The sequence below is a fragment of the Camelus dromedarius genome, chromosome 18 (assembly GCF_036321535.1).
Source record: "Camelus dromedarius isolate mCamDro1 chromosome 18, mCamDro1.pat, whole genome shotgun sequence".
NCBI classification, from domain to species: domain Eukaryota; kingdom Metazoa; phylum Chordata; class Mammalia; order Artiodactyla; family Camelidae; genus Camelus; species Camelus dromedarius.
Window position 1 is genome coordinate 15,116,666 of NC_087453.1, and position 18,197 is coordinate 15,134,862.

The 18,197-nt window shown below is 55.9% G+C and overlaps 2 protein-coding genes and 1 pseudogene across 13 annotated transcripts in view; 1 reads left to right on the top strand and 2 right to left on the bottom strand.

Moving 5' to 3' along the window:
* ZHX3 (zinc fingers and homeoboxes 3) overlaps positions 1–6,936 on the top strand; it is a 120,917-nt gene extending 113,981 nt beyond the window's left edge. For all 9 annotated transcript variants that reach the window (XM_010975256.3, XM_064475686.1, XM_064475682.1 and 6 more), the window contains one exon: positions 945–6,936. In XM_010975256.3, coding sequence (XP_010973558.1) covers positions 945–955 — 11 coding nt within the window. In that variant the 3' untranslated portion in view covers positions 956–6,936. The remainder of the gene's footprint in view (positions 1–944) is intronic.
* Positions 6,937–10,266: 3,330 nt separating this feature from the next.
* LOC116147379 (biogenesis of lysosome-related organelles complex 1 subunit 4-like) lies at positions 10,267–11,464 on the bottom strand (annotated as a pseudogene).
* The window catches only part of PLCG1 (phospholipase C gamma 1), a 34,468-nt gene continuing 26,537 nt past the window's right edge, over positions 10,267–18,197 (bottom strand). Inside the window, exons 20-32 of one of the 4 annotated variants that reach the window (XM_064475678.1) lie at positions 17,622–17,699; positions 16,678–16,781; positions 16,355–16,451; positions 16,040–16,109; positions 15,430–15,833; positions 14,453–14,549; positions 14,134–14,358; positions 13,908–14,056; positions 12,991–13,105; positions 12,710–12,871; positions 12,523–12,611; positions 12,254–12,438; positions 10,267–12,091 (exon numbers count right to left, since the gene is read on the bottom strand). In XM_064475678.1, the coding sequence (XP_064331748.1) occupies positions 12,049–12,091; positions 12,254–12,438; positions 12,523–12,611; positions 12,710–12,871; positions 12,991–13,105; positions 13,908–14,056; positions 14,134–14,358; positions 14,453–14,549; positions 15,430–15,833; positions 16,040–16,109; positions 16,355–16,451; positions 16,678–16,781; positions 17,622–17,699 (1,818 nt within the window). In that variant the 3' untranslated portion in view covers positions 10,267–12,048. Of the gene's footprint in view, positions 12,092–12,253; positions 12,442–12,522; positions 12,612–12,709; positions 12,872–12,990; positions 13,106–13,907; positions 14,057–14,133; positions 14,359–14,452; positions 14,550–15,429; positions 15,834–16,039; positions 16,110–16,354; positions 16,452–16,677; positions 16,782–17,621; positions 17,700–18,197 lie in introns of all 4 variants that reach the window. The other 3 variants (XM_064475677.1, XM_064475679.1, XM_064475680.1) reach the window with 3 other exon arrangements.

Genomic DNA, 18,197 nt, shown 5'->3' on the forward strand with positions numbered 1-18,197 from the left:
GAGGCAGATTGCAGGAGCTGGAACAAACTCATTTCTTCAGTTTTTGTTTTAATTAAAATTCCACTGAACTATATTCTTGAGTAGCTAGAAATAGGGTGGTGGTTACACAACATTGTGAATGTACTTAATGCCACTTAATTGTATACTTAAAAATGGTTAAAATGGTAGGTTTTATGTTATGTATATTTGACTGCAATTAAAAATGCTAACATGGAGTTGGGATGAATGGGTCAAATCTCCAGCACTGGCTCCCCTCCGCTGGTAAATCCAACACTAAGTGAAGAGCTGGTGTCCTCAGTGGGACAGAGCGGGAGTGGCGGCGGGTGTCCACGCCTTCATGGCGGCATCCTTCTGTAGCTGAGGCAGGTATCTGTGGGTCCAGGGAGGGTTTGTCTGTCTGTAGTTGGTTTCTCACGGCTTTCTCGGCCAGCCTCAACACAAGGAATCGTGGCAGGCGAGGGCCCTGTAACATAGACTTCAGGGTTAGAAGTCACAGATGAAGTAAAGACATCAGGGGGACACACATCAGAAAGCAGCCCCAGCTGCTGCTGTACCAGAGCCGTGTGTTCTGGAGAGCCCAGGGGGAGGGCCAGATGAGGCAGCCCAGGACAGGACTTCAGGGGCGGCGGCCCAGGAAATGGAGCCGCGCAGCAAGCAAGGGTCAGCGGGCCTAGAGAAGACAGGCTCCCGGCCCAGCTCTGCGCCTGGGCTTGCCGTGGTGCCTGCGAGGGTCGGGGCCTCACCAGCTGTGGCAGGCATCCCGTCCTTAGCCCGTGTGCCCTTCTCCACCTTCCCCCAGGCTGGAGAGTCAGGGAGGGCTGGCAGGAAGGCACTGCTCGTGGAATTGAAAAGCCCCCGAAGCCCGTGCCGCCATCCTGGACACCCAGGACAGGCTGTCCTGGGGCCATGCAAGCAGAGGTGACCGGCCTGTGTTTTCTTCTCAGAAACAGACTGAATGGGAAGCAATGGCTGCGAAGGACTGGCCCGTCTTGAATGCCGCCTGCTGCGTGGAAGGGCCCGATCCAACTCTGCTGCCAAAGGCCGCCCCCAAGCCCAGTCTCTGGGCTCACACAGGGCTTCCCGAGGCCTCCACGCAGCCCAAGCCCACCGCTGCCCTGGCCTGCCACCGCCCAGCCAACGGGGAGAAGCGCCTGTCAGTTCTTCCGCCCACAACATAGGACCTTTCCTTTGCCTTCCAGTGGATAAATAGTTCAGAGTTCATATTCATAGACAGAATCAAGTTTTTATCATATAAATCTGCCTACACACATTTAATAAAGCATCAGATGATAAATACTTTCATTACATAGAAACTCTGGTTAGCAAAGCAGTACCTTGTCTTTTACATCATCTCCGGAAACACCCTGTGTCTGTTCTCTGGAGCTCACTGGGCCGCATGTTCCTGCACCTTCCTTGGTCGACTAGGGTTATCACACACTCAGAACTACACCTGCAACCCCTGGGGCCCCCTTTGCCCTCCTCAAGGAAGGCAGCACCTTTGAAGAGATGTCTGCTACCTTGAGCGGTGACCAGCAACGTATCACAGCAGGCTTGCCTTGCCTTTTGGGATAATCAGGGCAGAACCTGCTGTTACCCACAGTTTAAAAAAATGGACCGATCATGTGATTAGTATTTGATGCTTTTCACTCTCTTTAAGTTGTTACAGTATTTCTGCTTTATCGTGGGAGTTTGAATCATGGACCATAATTCTCCAGTGAGCAGATCAACTAAAGAAACATTTGTTGTTAAGCCTAATGTACTGATGTGCCGCCTTTTTTTCCTTCAGTCTAGACGTGTTGAGGGCGAGAGGAAGAGACGAGAGAAATGGGTGGGAGATGAACACGGAAGTGCAGCCTTGGGCTGTAGCTCTGGCTGTTGGGCTTCACAGCCCTCTGTCCACACTCACTGCAAAGCCGCCTCTCGTTTGGGAAGGAGGACCCCGGCTCGCCCGGAGTGAGAGTGAGAGCTGGTGGGATCCGGGGACTTCTCAGAGTTACCAGAGCCGGGGTGGCCCTCAGCACAAAGGCCTGTGTGTGGGGGTTCCTGGCAGAGCACCACAGTACTCCTGACCCCCGTGCCCGGGGCCTGGCAGGCGAGCTGGACATCGCTGGACAGGTCCTTGTGAGGATGTTTTTTAAAGTTCTATGTTTATATCCCCAAACTGGAAACAAAATCTCTGTCTACTTTAGCCTAACCCTCCTATTCATTTCTTTTTAATTGAGAAAAATCACAAGAAAAGGTGCCTTTGAAACATTGGGAAACTTGCTTACAAAGCTGTGCTAAATGGTAAATACCTTTCTCTCCCAAGACCAGCTGCTCCGAGAGCAGCAGGCGAAGAGTGGGGCTGGCAAAGGGCGCATCACTTCCCAGAAACCACCTGCTGCCCAAAGCACCAAGGCCTCAGAGGCCTGCTGCTCCTGGGCCCCGGCTGGGTGGGCAGCACAAGGAGACCCCAGAGACAGGGCAGGAGCTCTGGGCAAGAAATGCTGGCGGTGGGTTAGGCATGGTCCTCCTCCCTCAGCCCACCCAGGTTCTGGACCAGGCCCCCCACGGGCTTGGCTCTGAGCGCCTCCCACCACCAAGAGAGGCTTTCTTTGGAAACCAGAAGCCCTTGCACCCTCGTTCTTCTCAAGTGTCTTCACCTGCTCGCCCTGTCTCATCAGGGACCACCTCTTCTTTGTTTCCAACAGGTGACTTGTGAGTCCTTGGCAAGTTGCGCAGCTTGTTTTTGTATCCTTTCCATTTTGGGTGTGAAGCTGTTGCCCCAAGGCCTCTGCAGAACTGCCAAGCATGGCAAGTGATTGCCTTTCTTCAGAGAACAGACACCTGCACTTTTCTTGTGGTGTTGGTGTACATGCAGATTAATTTATATATACACACATGTACAGTACAGATCCTCATTTGATCCTTGTGAACTGTACACCTGACGTGCACACTGGAGGAACTTAGTGGCACATGGGTGTTGGGTAAAGTAGCCTGTAGGGGTGGCCGGGACACGGGGCAGCCAGGGCGAAGCCATCTCCAATGTCTGAGATGCCACTCTGGGTGCACTGACTGAAGAGCTGTTTTTAGAGAGGATTTTTTTCGTTATTTTATTTGTATCCACATGTCATTTACAACCCAAACAGCAAGACAGAAAAAATAAATTACTTGGTGGACAAGTTAATGCAGGACAGAGAGAGTGACCAGCCCTTGGCACCAGCTCATCCTTGAAAGATGGAGAAGTTACTGTGATGCCCACCATGCAGGTTTTCCTCCCAGATGCTGGCCCTGCTCAACAGCCAGGGCCACATTTCTAAGTGGCAGGATGCCCAGGTAAGGAGCCTAGCAGGCAGACAGACCCTCCTCCTTCCTGTGCTCTCGGACGTGAGTGAGTAAGTCGGGTTCAAGCCTTATGCTTGAATGAGTGAAGTGATCACAAGTGATGGAGACAGACGGGTTGTCGAGTAGGTACCTAAGGGACATTGCGGCAGGTACCCAGGGCTCTGGGAGCAAAGCCATGAACACAGCCACCCGGGCACAGAGAAGTGCCTACTGCAGCCTGGAATCGGGGCGCCCCAGAGTGGTGGGGATGTGGGCCTGTGGCCAGGCAGGTCACCGTGGGTTTGCACCCTACCCGAGGGTTGGATTCTGTGATGTCGCCTTTGCTAGAAGGCAGTTGGTGGCCTGCAGAGCTGACGGAGGAAGGGTGGGGTCAGTCTCTCCCAAAGAACAAGCTTGTTTTACAGGGTGACTAATCTTGCCCACCTCCGTATGCACTTGGGCTCATCAGAGATGCTGAAGTGTGTCAGTGTTTTCCTTGTTGCCTTGTATGTGTTTAGTTGATTATATTTTTTACATAGGGTTGTAGATCCAGTTTTAATAGGTGAGTTGTGATAAAGGAAACCTGGATTTATGACACATACACTTTGCATATTTTGAGTACTTATTTTAATTCTTGACGTTTAAGGAGCTTTTTGATCTGGGAGGCAGGCTCTCATTCTCTGGAGTCCCGGGTTCCTTAAGGGGAAAGCCCTGGCTGGAAGGTGTGCTGGCCCCTTGGGTGGGTGGTCCTGTGGGACTAGAGCTGCTTTGGCAGCTGAGTGCCCGGCAGTTGTCCGAGCGGACCAGAGCCCCTTGACTCAAGGCCCCACACCTGCTGACCAGAAGCGAAGGTGGGAGGTGGGCGAGGGGTACCTTGCAGGCTCTCGCGTGTACTGATGGCCCTGGAGGCTATCCCACTAGGGAGTTTCAGCGTGTTCTCCAGGCCGAGGTGTGGCTGTTTTGGGCTTTATCCAGCTCAGTCAGTGGTCCCGTGACAGGCCCTGCAGCCCCTCCTCCCGTGGGCAAGGCTGCCTTCCACGGTCTTTCTGTGCCCATCCTCGCCCACGGCGCCCTGCTTGTGCCGCCCCGCTGCCTCTGGTCTTCCTCTTCTTGGACCAAAATCCTTGGGTTGAAGCAGCTTTATCTATTCAGACATCACAGCCCAGGTGGATAAAGGTACTTGGCAGGAGATGAGAACTAGCCAAGAAAAAATCTTAAACAAACCAAACCTGGAATTTGGGCTTTTCCTAAAGCTTCTCCCCCTCACCCCACCTTTTCCTTGCTGAGACTTTACCTGGGGCAGGTTATCAGTTTGACTCATGTTTTGTATCACGTGTAAGTTTTCTGTATCCCATTGATTCGCAAGGCTCAGTTGTATGCTAAAGAAAGGTCCTCTAGACATGGAAAGAAAGGTGCGCACGGCCAGCCCTTCTGGGCCAAAGCCAGCAGCTTACCTGAGTCGAGAGTAACAGGGCTCCATCCTCCCTAACCCCTCTGGAGCACACCCCCACCAAGCCCTCCTGAATCAGCTTCCTGCCCAGGCCTTCGGAGCGCATCTCCAGTGGCTGGGGGAGCACCTGCCTTAGGAGAAGCTGCCACGCCTGGGAAACCAGGGAGTGTGGTGCCCACACCCTCCCTGGTCGGTCCCCTCCCTGAGCAAGGCTTCAGTCTAGGGCATCCACTGCATTGTCTCCTGTGGCCCATTGATCACAGCCGAGCCCGGGATGGATTTTGATTTTGGCCGAGCAAGTGAATAGTGGACGTGGTGACTGTGATACCACCGGACTTGCCACCCAACCCAGCTCTAAGTCTAGACAGACAGAACCCACAGGCCTTGGTTCTGATTCGTTTTCCGCAGGAACATCTGTGTGTTCCCAGTGCCAAGTCACACTGGGGAGGGAGGGCGAGGGCTGACCCACGTCCTCAGGAGCGTGAGGTCGGAGGAGTACAGATGGGGCATTTGCCTGAGAGATGGTGGGCAGCCAGATCTTTGGTTCTTCAGCCCTGAGCTCTGTTCTGTGACCTGCCTTCAAATCTGGCCTCTCCTTTGAATGGAGGCCAGTCCTGCACCAGACTGGAGATCTGACGGCCTGGATCCAGCGGGAACCAGCCGTCCTACCTGCCCCGTGGTCCAGAGCAGGGCGGGGACCCATGAAAAAGGCACTGCTCACCCTGCAGATGAGAACGGGGCAAGGACCTGCTGCCTGGAGTTTTTAAAACCCTGTATTTTGGTTTGCGGGAGGTGAGGCTTGGCAGGGAACGTGTGGCTCCTGCTTTGCTGTCACGGCCTAGCTTCCATGGCCCTCAGACACAGCCCGGACCAGAGCCTGGCTTCTCACTGGGGACTGTGGTTGTCTTCCCTCTGGCTGCCGGTGTCTCTCCTGCCGTCCACCCAGGGCAGGTGGCAAGCTGGGGACCTGACGAGTGTGTTTACCTGCCATCAGTGCCTGTTGTTCAGGAGCCTGGCTCTGGCGCAGGAGCCCCTCCAGCGTGGGAATGACTAGGGCTCCTTGGCTAATGCTTTCTAGTGTCTATTTCTTTCCTTGATAAGTGGATGATCTGAAGGCGCTCCACGTGCCGTGCGGGGAGCTGGAGGTGGAGGGTCTGGGGTGAGGGCTGTTCTGAGTCCCCGATGGAGAGCTGCAGGGGGCAGGTTCCGGGGCAGCACCAGGGCCGGCGCACCCTGAGGGCACAGGCACCGCCCCACGGGCGCTGGCTCGCCCTTCATTTGTGTTCCAACATTCGGCACCCCCGCCCCTCAGTTTGCTGCAGGTGTGACTGGGAGAGCCAGTGCCGCTGGCCCTGGGCAGATGCAGCCTGCGGGGCAGGCCGCTGGGTGGTGCTGGGTGGTGCTGGGTGGGTGCGGGGAGAGTGGGTGCCTGCTGGGCTTCCGGGCACCGCTTTGTTCAGTGTATGGGGAGGGCCAAACGTGCCATCGCTGTTGTTCAGAAGAATGAGTAGCCCTGCTGGCGTTGCGGATTGAAAGCGTATCGAGCGCAGTCTTCCCGGAGGTTGCTGGAGGCCTGCGGGTGCTGTCCTGATGCCTTGTCCCTGCTCCCCTGCCACCCGGTCACTGACGGCCTGGTCTTCAGCACAGACCCTGCATTCCCCGAGGGCAGCTGCGGGAAGGGAGGCAGGGGTGGCAGGACCAGTGTGCTGGTGGTGCACTTCCTGTCCCCCCAGACACCCAAGAAGCCGTTGTCTTGGTGCTGAGGCCACTGCCCTGTTTCTGTTGGTCCAGCGGGCCCCTCCTCCTGTGGTGGCCGAGTGTGAGAGGCCAATCCAGAGAGAGGCACAGGTGCACCTTGACCGTCACTAGGCCTGGTGGAAGGGGACTCTTCACCCTGGGGAAGTGTTTTTAACAGAAAGATGGAACTTGCCTTTGGACTGTGGCTGTGCTGGGCTGGGAGGAAAGGGCCGCCCTCTCTGGGCTGAGTCTCCAGGCCTCACGAGGTCCCCTGTGGGGATGCTGCTATTTCTAAGATGCAAATTGCACATTTCCTAGATTTTGTATCTGTGGATTTGGATAAGGGAGGGGGACAGGGACAAACTGCTTGTACAATTTGAAATGGGCCGAAATGGTACTTCAAATCTTTTGATTGTTCCTAAATAAAAACGTAAATACTTTTCCCATCTGCTGACTTGATTTGTGGGGGAATCAAGAAAAAAAAGCAGATACATTGCATGATTTGTTCTGTGGGTGAGACCAACAACTTGGGTGGATGAGTGGGGCAGGTTCCCTCGTGCACTTCAGGAAAGTTCCAGCTCACTGTCTCCCACACAGCTCGGTCCACTCTGGTGCCTCCTCTGGAAAGAACAGCGGTGTTGCCAAAATTATGCTAGAGACAAGGGAAACTGAGTCAGACCTGGAGCCGTCAGGCGTCTGATGAGAGGACACTTTTTCTGGGAGGGAAGTCCTGATAAGCAAGGCTGTCATTTGCTGAGAAGAGGTTGGTGAATTTGCCTAAGGACCCAGGGGCCTTGAAGGGATGAGATTCAAGCCCAACTTCTAATATTCAAAGTGACTGAATCATGTTGGGGTGATCCTCAGGGCCTGCGCCGAAAGGAAGAAGGGACCCCTGAAATAAAAGCCCCTGGGTCGGACATACCAAGGCAGGACACCCAGGGGGACATCAGGCCCTGTTCCTGACCTGACCCTCTGGGGCCAACTGAAGTCTTGGGGAAGCAGCCTTGTGCTGAATCAAAAAAGCAAGTCCTCAGAAGCTAGTCCCCTGAAGCCAGTTAGCTGACCCCACGGTGGGTGCAGACACAGGCAGTGGCCCACTTATGACCCAGCTGTGGACAGAGTGGGCAGTGGTGGTAGCAAGGGGTCCCTGTGGGCATCTCCAGGGGCCTCCAGCAGGGAACTGAACCTGGCGGAGCCAGGACTTGATTGGTTTAACTGAAACGGGAAGAAACGAGGAGGTTGACCTTGTTTTGTTCCATGAGCAAGTTTGGTGGGATAACCTGATACCACTTAGAGTTGTCTCTTCCCCCAACAGAACTGACGTGTGAGAGATGATGAGCTCACGTGGAAAGACCAGTGTGTTTCTAGCCCCAGGCCCAGCCTTGGGTGATGTTCATGATGTGCCTGGTCAGGAGGGATGCTCTGCCCTTGCTCAAGACCACAGATCCTCGTTAAGGGCAGTGTGCTCAGCTGTGGTCAGAAACTGCTTGCCTTCTCCCCACAGGGCAGCCTTTAGAGCGGGAGCTCTTTACCTGAGTCCTATCTATGATCAGGCTGCAGAAAATCCTTAAACTTGCAGGTGATGCTGTGTGCAAGATCAAGGCTTGCCCTTTTGAACCTAGTCTACTCTGTCCTGGTCAGCTGGCCAGCCAGGAGCAGTTCCTGTTGGTGGTGACAGGAGAGGCCCTGCAAGGAGCCAGTTGCCCTCTTCTTGCCTTTGCCCCTGGTACCACTGACCGTCTTCCCTGCTCTGCTCTTGGTTTCTTCTGCCCAAATTGGCAGTTGTCAACTCTGACCACTCATTCAGATCACCTGGAGAGCTTTTGAAGAACTCTCCTGCTCAGGCCCCAGGAACCATTATTTTTCAGAAGCTTCCCAAGTGGTGCATAACCCGTGGTGGAAGTTGATGCCAGCCCAAGTGACACACTATGGAGTCGTGACCTGCATGCATGGTGCGAGGCAGGCCACTACCCACCATGGGCCAGGACATCCCTGCCCCGGGGAGGGTACCCCCCAACCCCTACTCCCATGCTGGGCCTGCCAGCTCATTCAATGATTGTCAGGTCTGGAGGAATTTGAGGTGAAACTGATCTGTGAATTTGCTTGAATCTGTTGTCATCTCTTCTAGGAAGAAGGATCAAGACCTTTTCAGTGAAAGGCAAAGGTAGTCATAGGAGAGACTGGAGCGGGTGTGTCTCAGGTCTGTGAGGCTGCCTGGGAGAGCAGACCAGTACGGAGGGATGTCCAACTTAAAATGAAAGTGGTCAACGCCCATGGCCAAGGACGTCTCATGATGCAGACGGCCCCTAACCCAGTGATCAGCACAGAACCTCTTCCTTCACTGGTCAGAAGTTTTCTCCTGCCCACGAGAAATCTGGGAAGACCTTTCTTGTCCAAGAGAAAAGACCACCTTCTTCTGAGTCAGACCACGAAGCTCTAATCAGAGAGCCAAGGGGCCAGCAAGAGCCTGAGCAGTGAGGCTCCATTTGAGTTAGTTCAGTGGACAAGCAGGTTCTCCAAGTGGGTGGTGCTCAGAGGGGCCTTCAGTGGCCCAGGACTGGCCCCAAACCTGAGAACTTGGCACATGCATGTCTTGGTCTGATTTGTTATACAGAAAAAGGATGCTCTGAACCGACTGCTCTAAATCTTTGGGCTTGTTTAAAAAAAATCTTGTTCTCTCCAAAGCCGGCGACCATGCTTCAGTACGTGCATTGTCACACCAGGGCCGGGTACCAGTGACCACTTTAAGAACCAACCGGTTACGCGTCCTGTGTTCCTTCAACGGCAGGTCTTCTCAGGCCCCTGGGCTGGCTTTTTATGCCTGCACGGCATCGTTTTTGATCCACACCAACACAGACTGCTATGAGAATAGCCTCAGGCAGGGCAGGGCAGGGCCCTTCAACCTTGTTCTAGGCACAGAGAACTGGGTTGCAAGCGAGAGAGGCACGTAGAAACTGACTTCTGAATGCTGCGTTTCCTTTTTTGAAGGAGAGGTTTCTTTGGGATGGGGAAGGGACTCTGGTTCATTGTCCAAGCTGGCTAACCACAGGCAGGCTGCATTCTACCCAGCCATACCCTCCGCGGAAGAGCTGGAGAAGGTGGCTTCACACCTCCTCAGCCCAGAGGGAAGATCTGCTTGGCCTGGAAAGTTACCAAGAACCAGACTAACCATTCCTAGTAAAGAGAGCAGGCTTTCTAGAGCCTTCAAAAGAACACACAAGTTAAATAAAGGACGTGAGGATGATTTATCTGGCAGCAGATCTTAAGATGGCAGGACTAGCAAACGCCGACCCTGAGCGCGGACACGGGCAGCAGGTTTGCGTAAGCCGGACGCTGGCCCGGCTGAGGTGCCCTCACGCCCACGAGCCAGGACTGCAGCCTCTGTCCTGAGGTGGGGCTGCCTTCCCCACCTTCCCATCACATTCCTTGGGTCTTTTTACCAGTTGGACGTAAGCTGCTGTGAACACAGCAGCATCCTTCAGCACCTGGCTGCCCATCCCCCGCAGGACAGGCAACTCCTTAATCCTTCTTCTTCCTAAGGGAAAGCAGGCTGAGTTCTCTTTGCCTTTTAAAAAAAGAGGCTTTGCTGTTTCTCCTCTTCGCACCCCCTCGCCCATTCCTGACAGGGCTCAACATCCCCAGTCAAACCCTGCCGACAGGGTGGCTGGCTCTCCTCGCAAGGGTGCGCCCTCCAGGGGCGAGGAGCAGGGAGGAGAGCATCACAGCACCACTGAGAAGAGAAATACTGTTTTTAAAAGTCCTTTCAGAAGGGACACTTTTCCAATAAAATTTAAAATTTTTATTAACATTTAAATTATAAAGCAAACGTTGGCAACCATATATAGACATGTTTGCTATGGACAGTTGACGGCAAGGTCATACTTTCAAATACGACTTCAGAATTGGTTTAAATAGACCCATACGTTTTCTCAGAAACTCTGTAATTTTCTTCGGTTTACAATCCATGATATGGAAAGTTTAATATAACGTTAAAATAATTTACCAGCTACCCTAAAGGTAAGCTATAGAAAACTGAATCACTGTTAGGATTGAATAACAACAAGGCTTGAACGGCTCAGTGGTTCTTCCGACGATTACGTGTAAATCTGGAAAAGGTAACACTGTTAGTTGAACTGTAAAGTCCATAAAAAGAATAGTTCTGCCCCAGTGCACAGATGACTTCATTCATTTTGCTTCCCCGATCCCCCCACCAAGCAGCTTTCAGGTCAGAAGTGGAAGACATAGAAAATCATACAGCCTACGTGAAATAATGAAGATAGTGAGAAAGAGTGTGCAAAAAATAAACTTTAAAACTCCATACTCCAACATCATGTATGTCTGTCAACAGGATTTTTGACTGACTTCACGGAACTTGAGATCATCTCAGCATCCTCTTGCAGCGTCGGCTGGCAGACTCAGATCCGAGGGGAGTGGTCTTCAGTCCGAAAGGGGGGTTCGTAGCCAGTCTGCTGGGGCTGCAGAGGGTGCCTTCTTGAAGGAGGGATGTTAATTGTGCGCAGGAGTTTCCTGAACGTACGAGGGACAGTCCTCAGCTTGACCTCTGCCTTGATGACTGGCTCCTCCATTCTGGCCAGGCTGGCACCGATCATTCTGACCAAGGTCTCAAGCTGTCATCTTGCTGTGGGTCTCAGGGGCCATGGTGTCAATGCAGGCACGCCCTTGCCGACAACATGGGAGGGATCGTGGCACAGCATGTCCAATGCCCACAAACTCATCCACCCTGGTGATGGTCCTTCAGGCTTGCGTCCAGGCTGCAGGCAGGTGGTGTAGTGGCCTGGCGTGTCCAGCTCCAGGGCCCTCGTCCTCCTACGGCCCTGAAGCACTGCTGTGGCTCTGGGACATGCTGTCGCTGTCCCTGCTCCAGGTGGCACCCTGGAGCTCGGCCTCCTTCGCTGACCCCTCTTGGGGCATCCCTCCACAGCCCGGGCTGCCCAATGCTACTATTTTTAACATGAGCCCCTATATCTGTCAGGCTGGGCAGTGCTTCTGGCAATGGGCAGTGTGCCCTTGTGCTGCATCCTCCTCTCCAGGCAGGCCCTGTGCGCCTCTGCTCTGGCTCCAGGGCCAAACTGAGGGGACATGTGCCCTCCCTGCCTGGCTGTGGTTTTAAAGCTACAGGACAATGTAAACTCTTTCTCGGTAGCCCAGCAAGGCTGCTGCTCCTCCTCTCCTCTCAGGAATGTCAGCGGTTCCTCAGGGCCTCCTGTGCCACTGGCTGAGGCAGCCTGTCTCTCCAAGGAGCTGTGGCCATGGTCTTGACCCCGTAAGATGGAAGCTGCACATCCAGAAGTCAGGGCCAGAGGCATGTGCTTAAATGTGAGACAGTACAGTTTTTGCCTTCACCCGGAGCTGGGGCGTGGAGGCCCAAAACAGTAATACATCTCATTAATGGCTTGGTTTCCGTCTAGTGTTCACTGCTGGAACCCAGGCTCCAGGCGGCAAGGCCAGTACCATGGTAGGCTGCTTCCCAAGAACCCAGTTCACGGCACTCCATGAGGTGCACAGCACCCGCTGCTCTCCACGAGGCTGGGGCATAGCTAGAGGCGGTTGTCTCCATTGACCCGAGTCCTTCGTGGGGCCCTGGACAGAAGGGAAGAGCGTCCTTACCAGCAGCGGGTGCAGCCCGGTGGGACAGCCCACAGACAAAAGAGCGGTCCTGCACGAGGCTCCAGGCGCTCCTTCCCATCTCTCAGGCCCCCTTCTCCAAGCTGCAGACTGGCCACCTTCCCTCCAGCCCCTCACCTTCGTTCCCGACTGTCAAAATGGTCCGAGAGATGCTCCTGGGAGATGCGGAAGTCCTCAAATGGCTGCTGGTAGCGGGCTTCAAAGGAGCCTTCCCGGGCCCGCCCATGAAATAGCTGGCCCGAGGCGTCGCAGCCTCGCTCCCGCAGGGATGCCCCGCCGAATGGACTCAGGTCGCCGTTCTCCTGCTTTCATGGGGCAAATGCACAAGTCAGCGGCTGCCCAGCACCCGGCAAAGCTGGGCCCAGTGCTCGCCCCGCCGCAATTACCTTGGCAGGGAAAACATCTATCTTGACGAGCAGGGAGGCCAGCTCCAGGTCCTCACTGTAGTTGTTCTTCAAAGGCACCGCTCTATATCCTAGGAGAAAGCCTGGCCCTCAGCCCAAGAGGAGGGCAAGCAAGGCCCCCCACCCCCAAGCCAGATCACAGGAGGCAGTCTCAAGAAAGGGTCCTCACCCGTCTTCAGGCCCTTCACCAAGAAGGTGGCCTGAGCCAGGAAGTTCTGGTCACTAAACATGTCTTCCTCATACACCACGAAACGCAGGAAGGCGAATTCGGGGTTACTGATCTGGAAGTGGAAGGGCTTGGCTGGCCACACAGGGTTCAGTCCGTTGTCCACTGCAAAAGCGAGAGCAAGAGGCCTCAGGCCACCATCGGCAGAGGATGGGGTCACGGGTGTGGAGGGGCCTTCAGTGCCCTGGGAGTATGAGGACAGTGAGTGGGCTGGGGAGACTAACCCACAAACTCTGTCTTCTGCTTGGTGCTGTCATATTCTGCTCCAGCCACCTCAATCTCCACAAAAGGACACACGATGCCCCGGCCGTTCTTCGGCAGATGTCGGGCCCCCAGCACCTGTAAGGCAGGCAAAGATGGACCCAGGACCATACTCAGGCTCCCTTCAAGTCCCCGCTATGCAGTGGAAGCAGCACGCCCTCTGCTGGGCCCCACGGGCACTGCCCATCAAGTCCCTCAAATCATCGGGGTCCTGAGAGCAGCTGCTGCAGCAAAAATTCTTTTAAAGAAGTCTTAGTTTTAGCTATAATTTTCATATAAGTTTTTCAATCTACTCCACATTAAATCCGTCTCTGATTTAATATGGAAATTTTTAAATACTTCCCCCTAGAACAAAAAAATAGAATCTCTTTGGGGAAGAACACACTCACCCCATGCTGTCCTCACTCCTTCAACACTCTGCTCAGGCCCCTCGCATCCTGAACCCCACAGCACCAAGCTTCTGACCTGGGGCGAAGGGGTGCTCAAGGATACTACACCAGAGTGAGCCCTGCAGCCTCGAGGGGGTGAGGTGCAGGGTCAAGTCTCGCTCAAGCTCCATTCTAGGAAGTGTGGTCCAGCTTGTTCCTGCTCTAGCTTCCTGCCCGTCTTCTGCCCACTCCTGCCAGGCAGTGGCCATTCACAGCTTGGCCTTACCGGACAGCCTGACTCCTCAGAGCCAAGAAATGGCCACATTCAGCCCAGTGGCCTCTGGCCTGTGCTGCTCAGAGCCCAGCCTCACAGTGGAGGCTTGCAGCCACCTTCACGGACGGCCGTGTCTTCCTCGAGCTCGAGGACAGTCCAGTGCCCCTCCCCCATCATACTAACCAGCACCTCCGCCCCGACATCTGAAATAACCCCTGGCAGAGGGTCCCCTTCCCACCTCGATGGAGATAGCACACGGCTCCAGCCCCCGGAGGCTGCTCTTGTCGAAGGGGTCGAAGGCCTCGTCCCGCATGGTGCTGGGCTGCAGCACGTAGCCACAGTGCCCGCCGGCCATGAAGAGGGCCTGGTTCATCTGCATGGGCTTGTCTGTAAGAGCCGGGAAACTGGACTCCAGCCCAACTGCCTTGGCAGGGCCCCTCCACACCCACAGGCCGCCTCCTTACCTGGGGTCTGGAAGTTGAGGGCCACCAGCTGACTGCCACAGATCCACATGGGCAAAGGGTCATAGTTGGAGGAGTCCAGCCGCTGGCCCTTGGGGTAGATGCGGGACAGCTGCAGCCGGTTGTACTGGAGGAACTTCTTGCCTTTGGCCTTGTTCACGTATTTCTCAGCCTTGGTTTCCGGGAAGGATGACATGTCCCGGTAGCAAGCGCGTTCTGTGCCGATCTCTGGGCCAAACAGGGAGAGCGCTTACAGAGCCCGCCCACCCAGGCGCCGCTGGGGGCCGGCCCCCCAAAGCCCCGGTCTGGGCGGGACCCTTACTGTCTTCGTCGAAGGGAACAGGCCGGCAGTAGACAACAAGCTCCGAGAGCTCCAGGGCGATCTTCTTCCTCCGCTCCATCATCTTCCCCTCTGTGAGCTGAGGGCACACGGGCCCTGAGCCTAGGCCGGAGCCCTGCCCCGGACACCAAAGCCCGGGCAGCCCGGGGCACACGCCCCCGCACCTTCCAGACCCCACTGTCTGTCCTCAGCTCACCTCAGAACCACCCCGCCTCTTCCCTGCCCCCGAGGACATGTGCACTCCAAGACTCAGGGTGGGATCCTCATCAGCCATAGACGTGTCTTGCAGCCCCTCCACCTCACCCTACATGACCTGGGGTGGCATCAAGTAGGAATTCCCCCTCCCTGGCGAGCACCTCCTTCTCCGTCCCAGGCTCGCAGAAGAGCCTCCCTCCTCCAGAAGCTGGTCGTTCCCACCCAGCCTGGGCTCTGCGTCCTTCCACCTCCTCGCCCGCCTGAATCCTGGCCTGGCCCTGCAGAGGCTGTGCCTTGGCCTTCCACACTCCGTGATGCCCATTGCCATCCCATAGCTCCTGACATGGTAGTGTCACCCGGGCCACCTGCTGTTGCCAAATCCAACAGGAACTTTCAGGTTCTGATCCTGCCTGTCTGCTCCACAGCCCCTGCCTCACTGGCCTCCCCTTCCAGCCCCTCCTTTCTCAACACCCACATCCTAGAATGCTACACCCCATTCCTACTCTACACCCCACCCCATCGTCCCTGAGCTCCTGGGCACCCACTGCTGCTTCCAACCCAGGACTTGTCTTCTCACCTTTGCCCTTGCTATCCAGTTGCCCAATAGGTAGAGCCACCGGGATGTCCCTCAGGAATCTCAAACTCAACACTCCTCAACAAGCCACACCGCTCTTCACATGTCTGTTCCTCCAATCCCCACCTAGTGGCAAGGGCTGTATCCCTGAGGCTGCCCACTGCTCTGAGGGCCACCGGCAGGCTCTCACCCTGGCATCCGCAGTCTGGGCTACTTCTCGGATCTTTTTCACCCAGTCCTGCAGCTCCTCCTGTGAGTCAGCAGCCACATCCAGGGACCAGTGTGCCACTGATGCCATGCTGATGGAGAAGACGAACAGCCGGTTGTTCTTGCCCTCGGGACGGATGGCTAGAGGGAGAGGAGAGCAAAGCTGGGGGACAAATGTGTCCCCGTCCCCCCACCCCGTGCCCCGAGATGAGGTGCCACTGCTCTGCCAGGCCTGTTTTACAGCTGAGGATGCTGCAGCCCAGTGACAAGTCACTGCTACTTGGGGCCATGTGCCCCTCCCCTCCTGTCTCCACGTCGCTGTCACACGCAGGGACCAACCCATCAGGACTGTGGATGTCAGCTGGCCAGCAGCAGCATCCACGGTGCCTGTAAAGGGCGAGTGTGCAGGTGTTCAAGCTGGGGGTGAAGAAGGGAGCCTGGGTATCAACGAGGTGTCCGGGAATGGGGAGAGCACGGAGGGAGGGCAGCCTCTGGAGATACAGCCATCGGCTTCCTGCTGTGGGGCATGGAGAGAGCCACCAGGGACAACCTAACCCTAAGGAGGACTGGGCAAGAAAAGGGCAGGGGCTTACCTATCTGACAAGCTGGCACATCCAAGACCCCCCGCAGCAAGTCCCCCAGGGGGCTGTTCTCGTCCAAGTGCTGTGGGAGGCAAAGCCCACGGGTGGTGAGCATGTCTGCTTACACACACGTGTGGGGATGTCTGTGTGCACAAGACAAATACATCTGACAGCGTTCATATGACCACACGGATGTGGCCCGTGTTCACGGGAGCCTGTGGACTCCATGGAAGTGGGACGGGACCACACACAGGTGGGGGGGGGGTCTGCACAAGCAGAGAACCTGTGGGTGGGAATCCTGTCCCACCAATGTGGCTCTGCTCTCACCTCCCTCTCAGGCTCCAGGGCTGCTGGGCTGACCATCTCTTCCACGTAGTTTGAAGGGAACCACAGCTGCTTCTTCCCACCATAGTCCCCCCGCCACCTGTGGAAGCCACAGGACGCTGATCACCAGCAACCACCCCAAACTCCCAACAGGAGGGCATCACGTCAGGGTCCCACAGCTAAGCCAGGCCAAGGCAGGCCTGCAGACACACATCGGGGCACACGACCCACGCCTCCCGAGCGCTCTGTGTCAGCACCCCCCCCCTCCCCCGAGCCCAGCACTCCTGGCCTCACACCACAGGTTCCCGTCCAGGGGCCAGGCTCACCAGCCTCCCTCTTGCTTCTCCACGTTCTGGATGATGGCACTCTTGGTAAAAGTCAGCTCATCTTCTCTCTGGGCCTTATAGTCAAAGAGAGCTTTGACGGCACACTGCGGGGGAGAGAAGCGCTGGTCAAAGCAGACAGTCCCTCCCTGCTCCTCTCCTGACCTGCAGCCTCACGTGTGCACACACGCTCTTAGGTTTCCCAACTGGGGCTCAGGAGGCCAGAGGTGCCACTGCCAGCAACCTTACAGTCCTAACCCTGGCCCTGCAGGAGGCTCCAAGACAGGTCTGATGGGAGAGCCAGAGTTTCTGCCAGGGAAGTTTCTGCCAGGTGGAACGTTGTAAGTTCCTGCCCTGGGCCCCAGGGAAAATCCAGAGTCTGCACAGGAGTCCATCTGGGAAGCTGGGAAGGGAGTGTCTGCAGGTGCCCAGTGCCTCCCCTGGGACCAGGAATCTCTGGCTGTAGCTGGGACCCCATTATTCCTTATCTGCAAAGTAGGAGATGGAACCTTCTCCCTGGGTCCCTGGCTGCTGAGATAAGGGGGTGAGGAATAGGACACAGCTCCTTACTCCTTAGAAAAAAGGCAAAAGAGGAAGCTTCTATCTGACGGACCTCCACAATGGGAGGGAGCAGCAAAGAACAAAGTCTTCTGGCCAACGTGCCCCAACCTGCACCCTCCTGCCGCCCAAAGCGGAAATGGAGGTTACACTGGGGAGCAGTCTGGAAGGGTCAGTCCTGACTCCCAGGGACGGGGCTGGGGAGGGGTCAGACCTGGGAGAGCTGTGGTCGTAAACCAACCACATATCTCTCACAACCTTTCAGGCCTCGGAAAACCACAAACACCACTTCTCCACAAAGACCGCAGGTGGCCCCAAGCAGAGAGATACAAGCCCCAAGGAGCTGGGAACCCTCCCCAGCTTCCTGTGCCCAGAACCCGAGGCTGTACCTTGAAAGTTGGCATGGGGTTTGCCTCCACGTAGAAGCCAGGGTTGCGCCCCTCGTACAGCGCTCCATAGTCAGGCTCCTGGAAACAGGGCACAACAGGATGCGTCAAGGCCCAGAGACAGAAGCCGCAGCTGGCTTCCTGTATTCCCCGCCCCTTCCCCATCAGGCCACCAAGCCTGGCACCTGGTCCCCCAACCTCAGGGGCCTGGTCTCACCCACTCCTACCCATTGTTACCCTCGAGGCCCAGCCCATGACTAGAATCTCTCAGCTCCTGAAGGCCTGCATGGCTTCTGAGAGATGAGCAGCAAAGCCTCACAGGCACCAGCAGTCAGGACTCTTGTCCACCCCCGAGTGCCTCGCACACTTCTCACCACCCCAGCCCCAGGAGCAGCAGACTTCTCCCTGGTCGCTCGGGCCCACCGAGGACAGGCGTCTCAAGGGGACCTCCTGTGCTGGACCCCTTCCTTCTCCTCTGCAAGGCCACTGCCCTGCCATCTTTCCTCACTGTTTCACCCTGTGGCTCTGCCCTTCAGAGCACACCTCTGTAGCCCTCTCCCTACTACAGAGAGTCTGGTC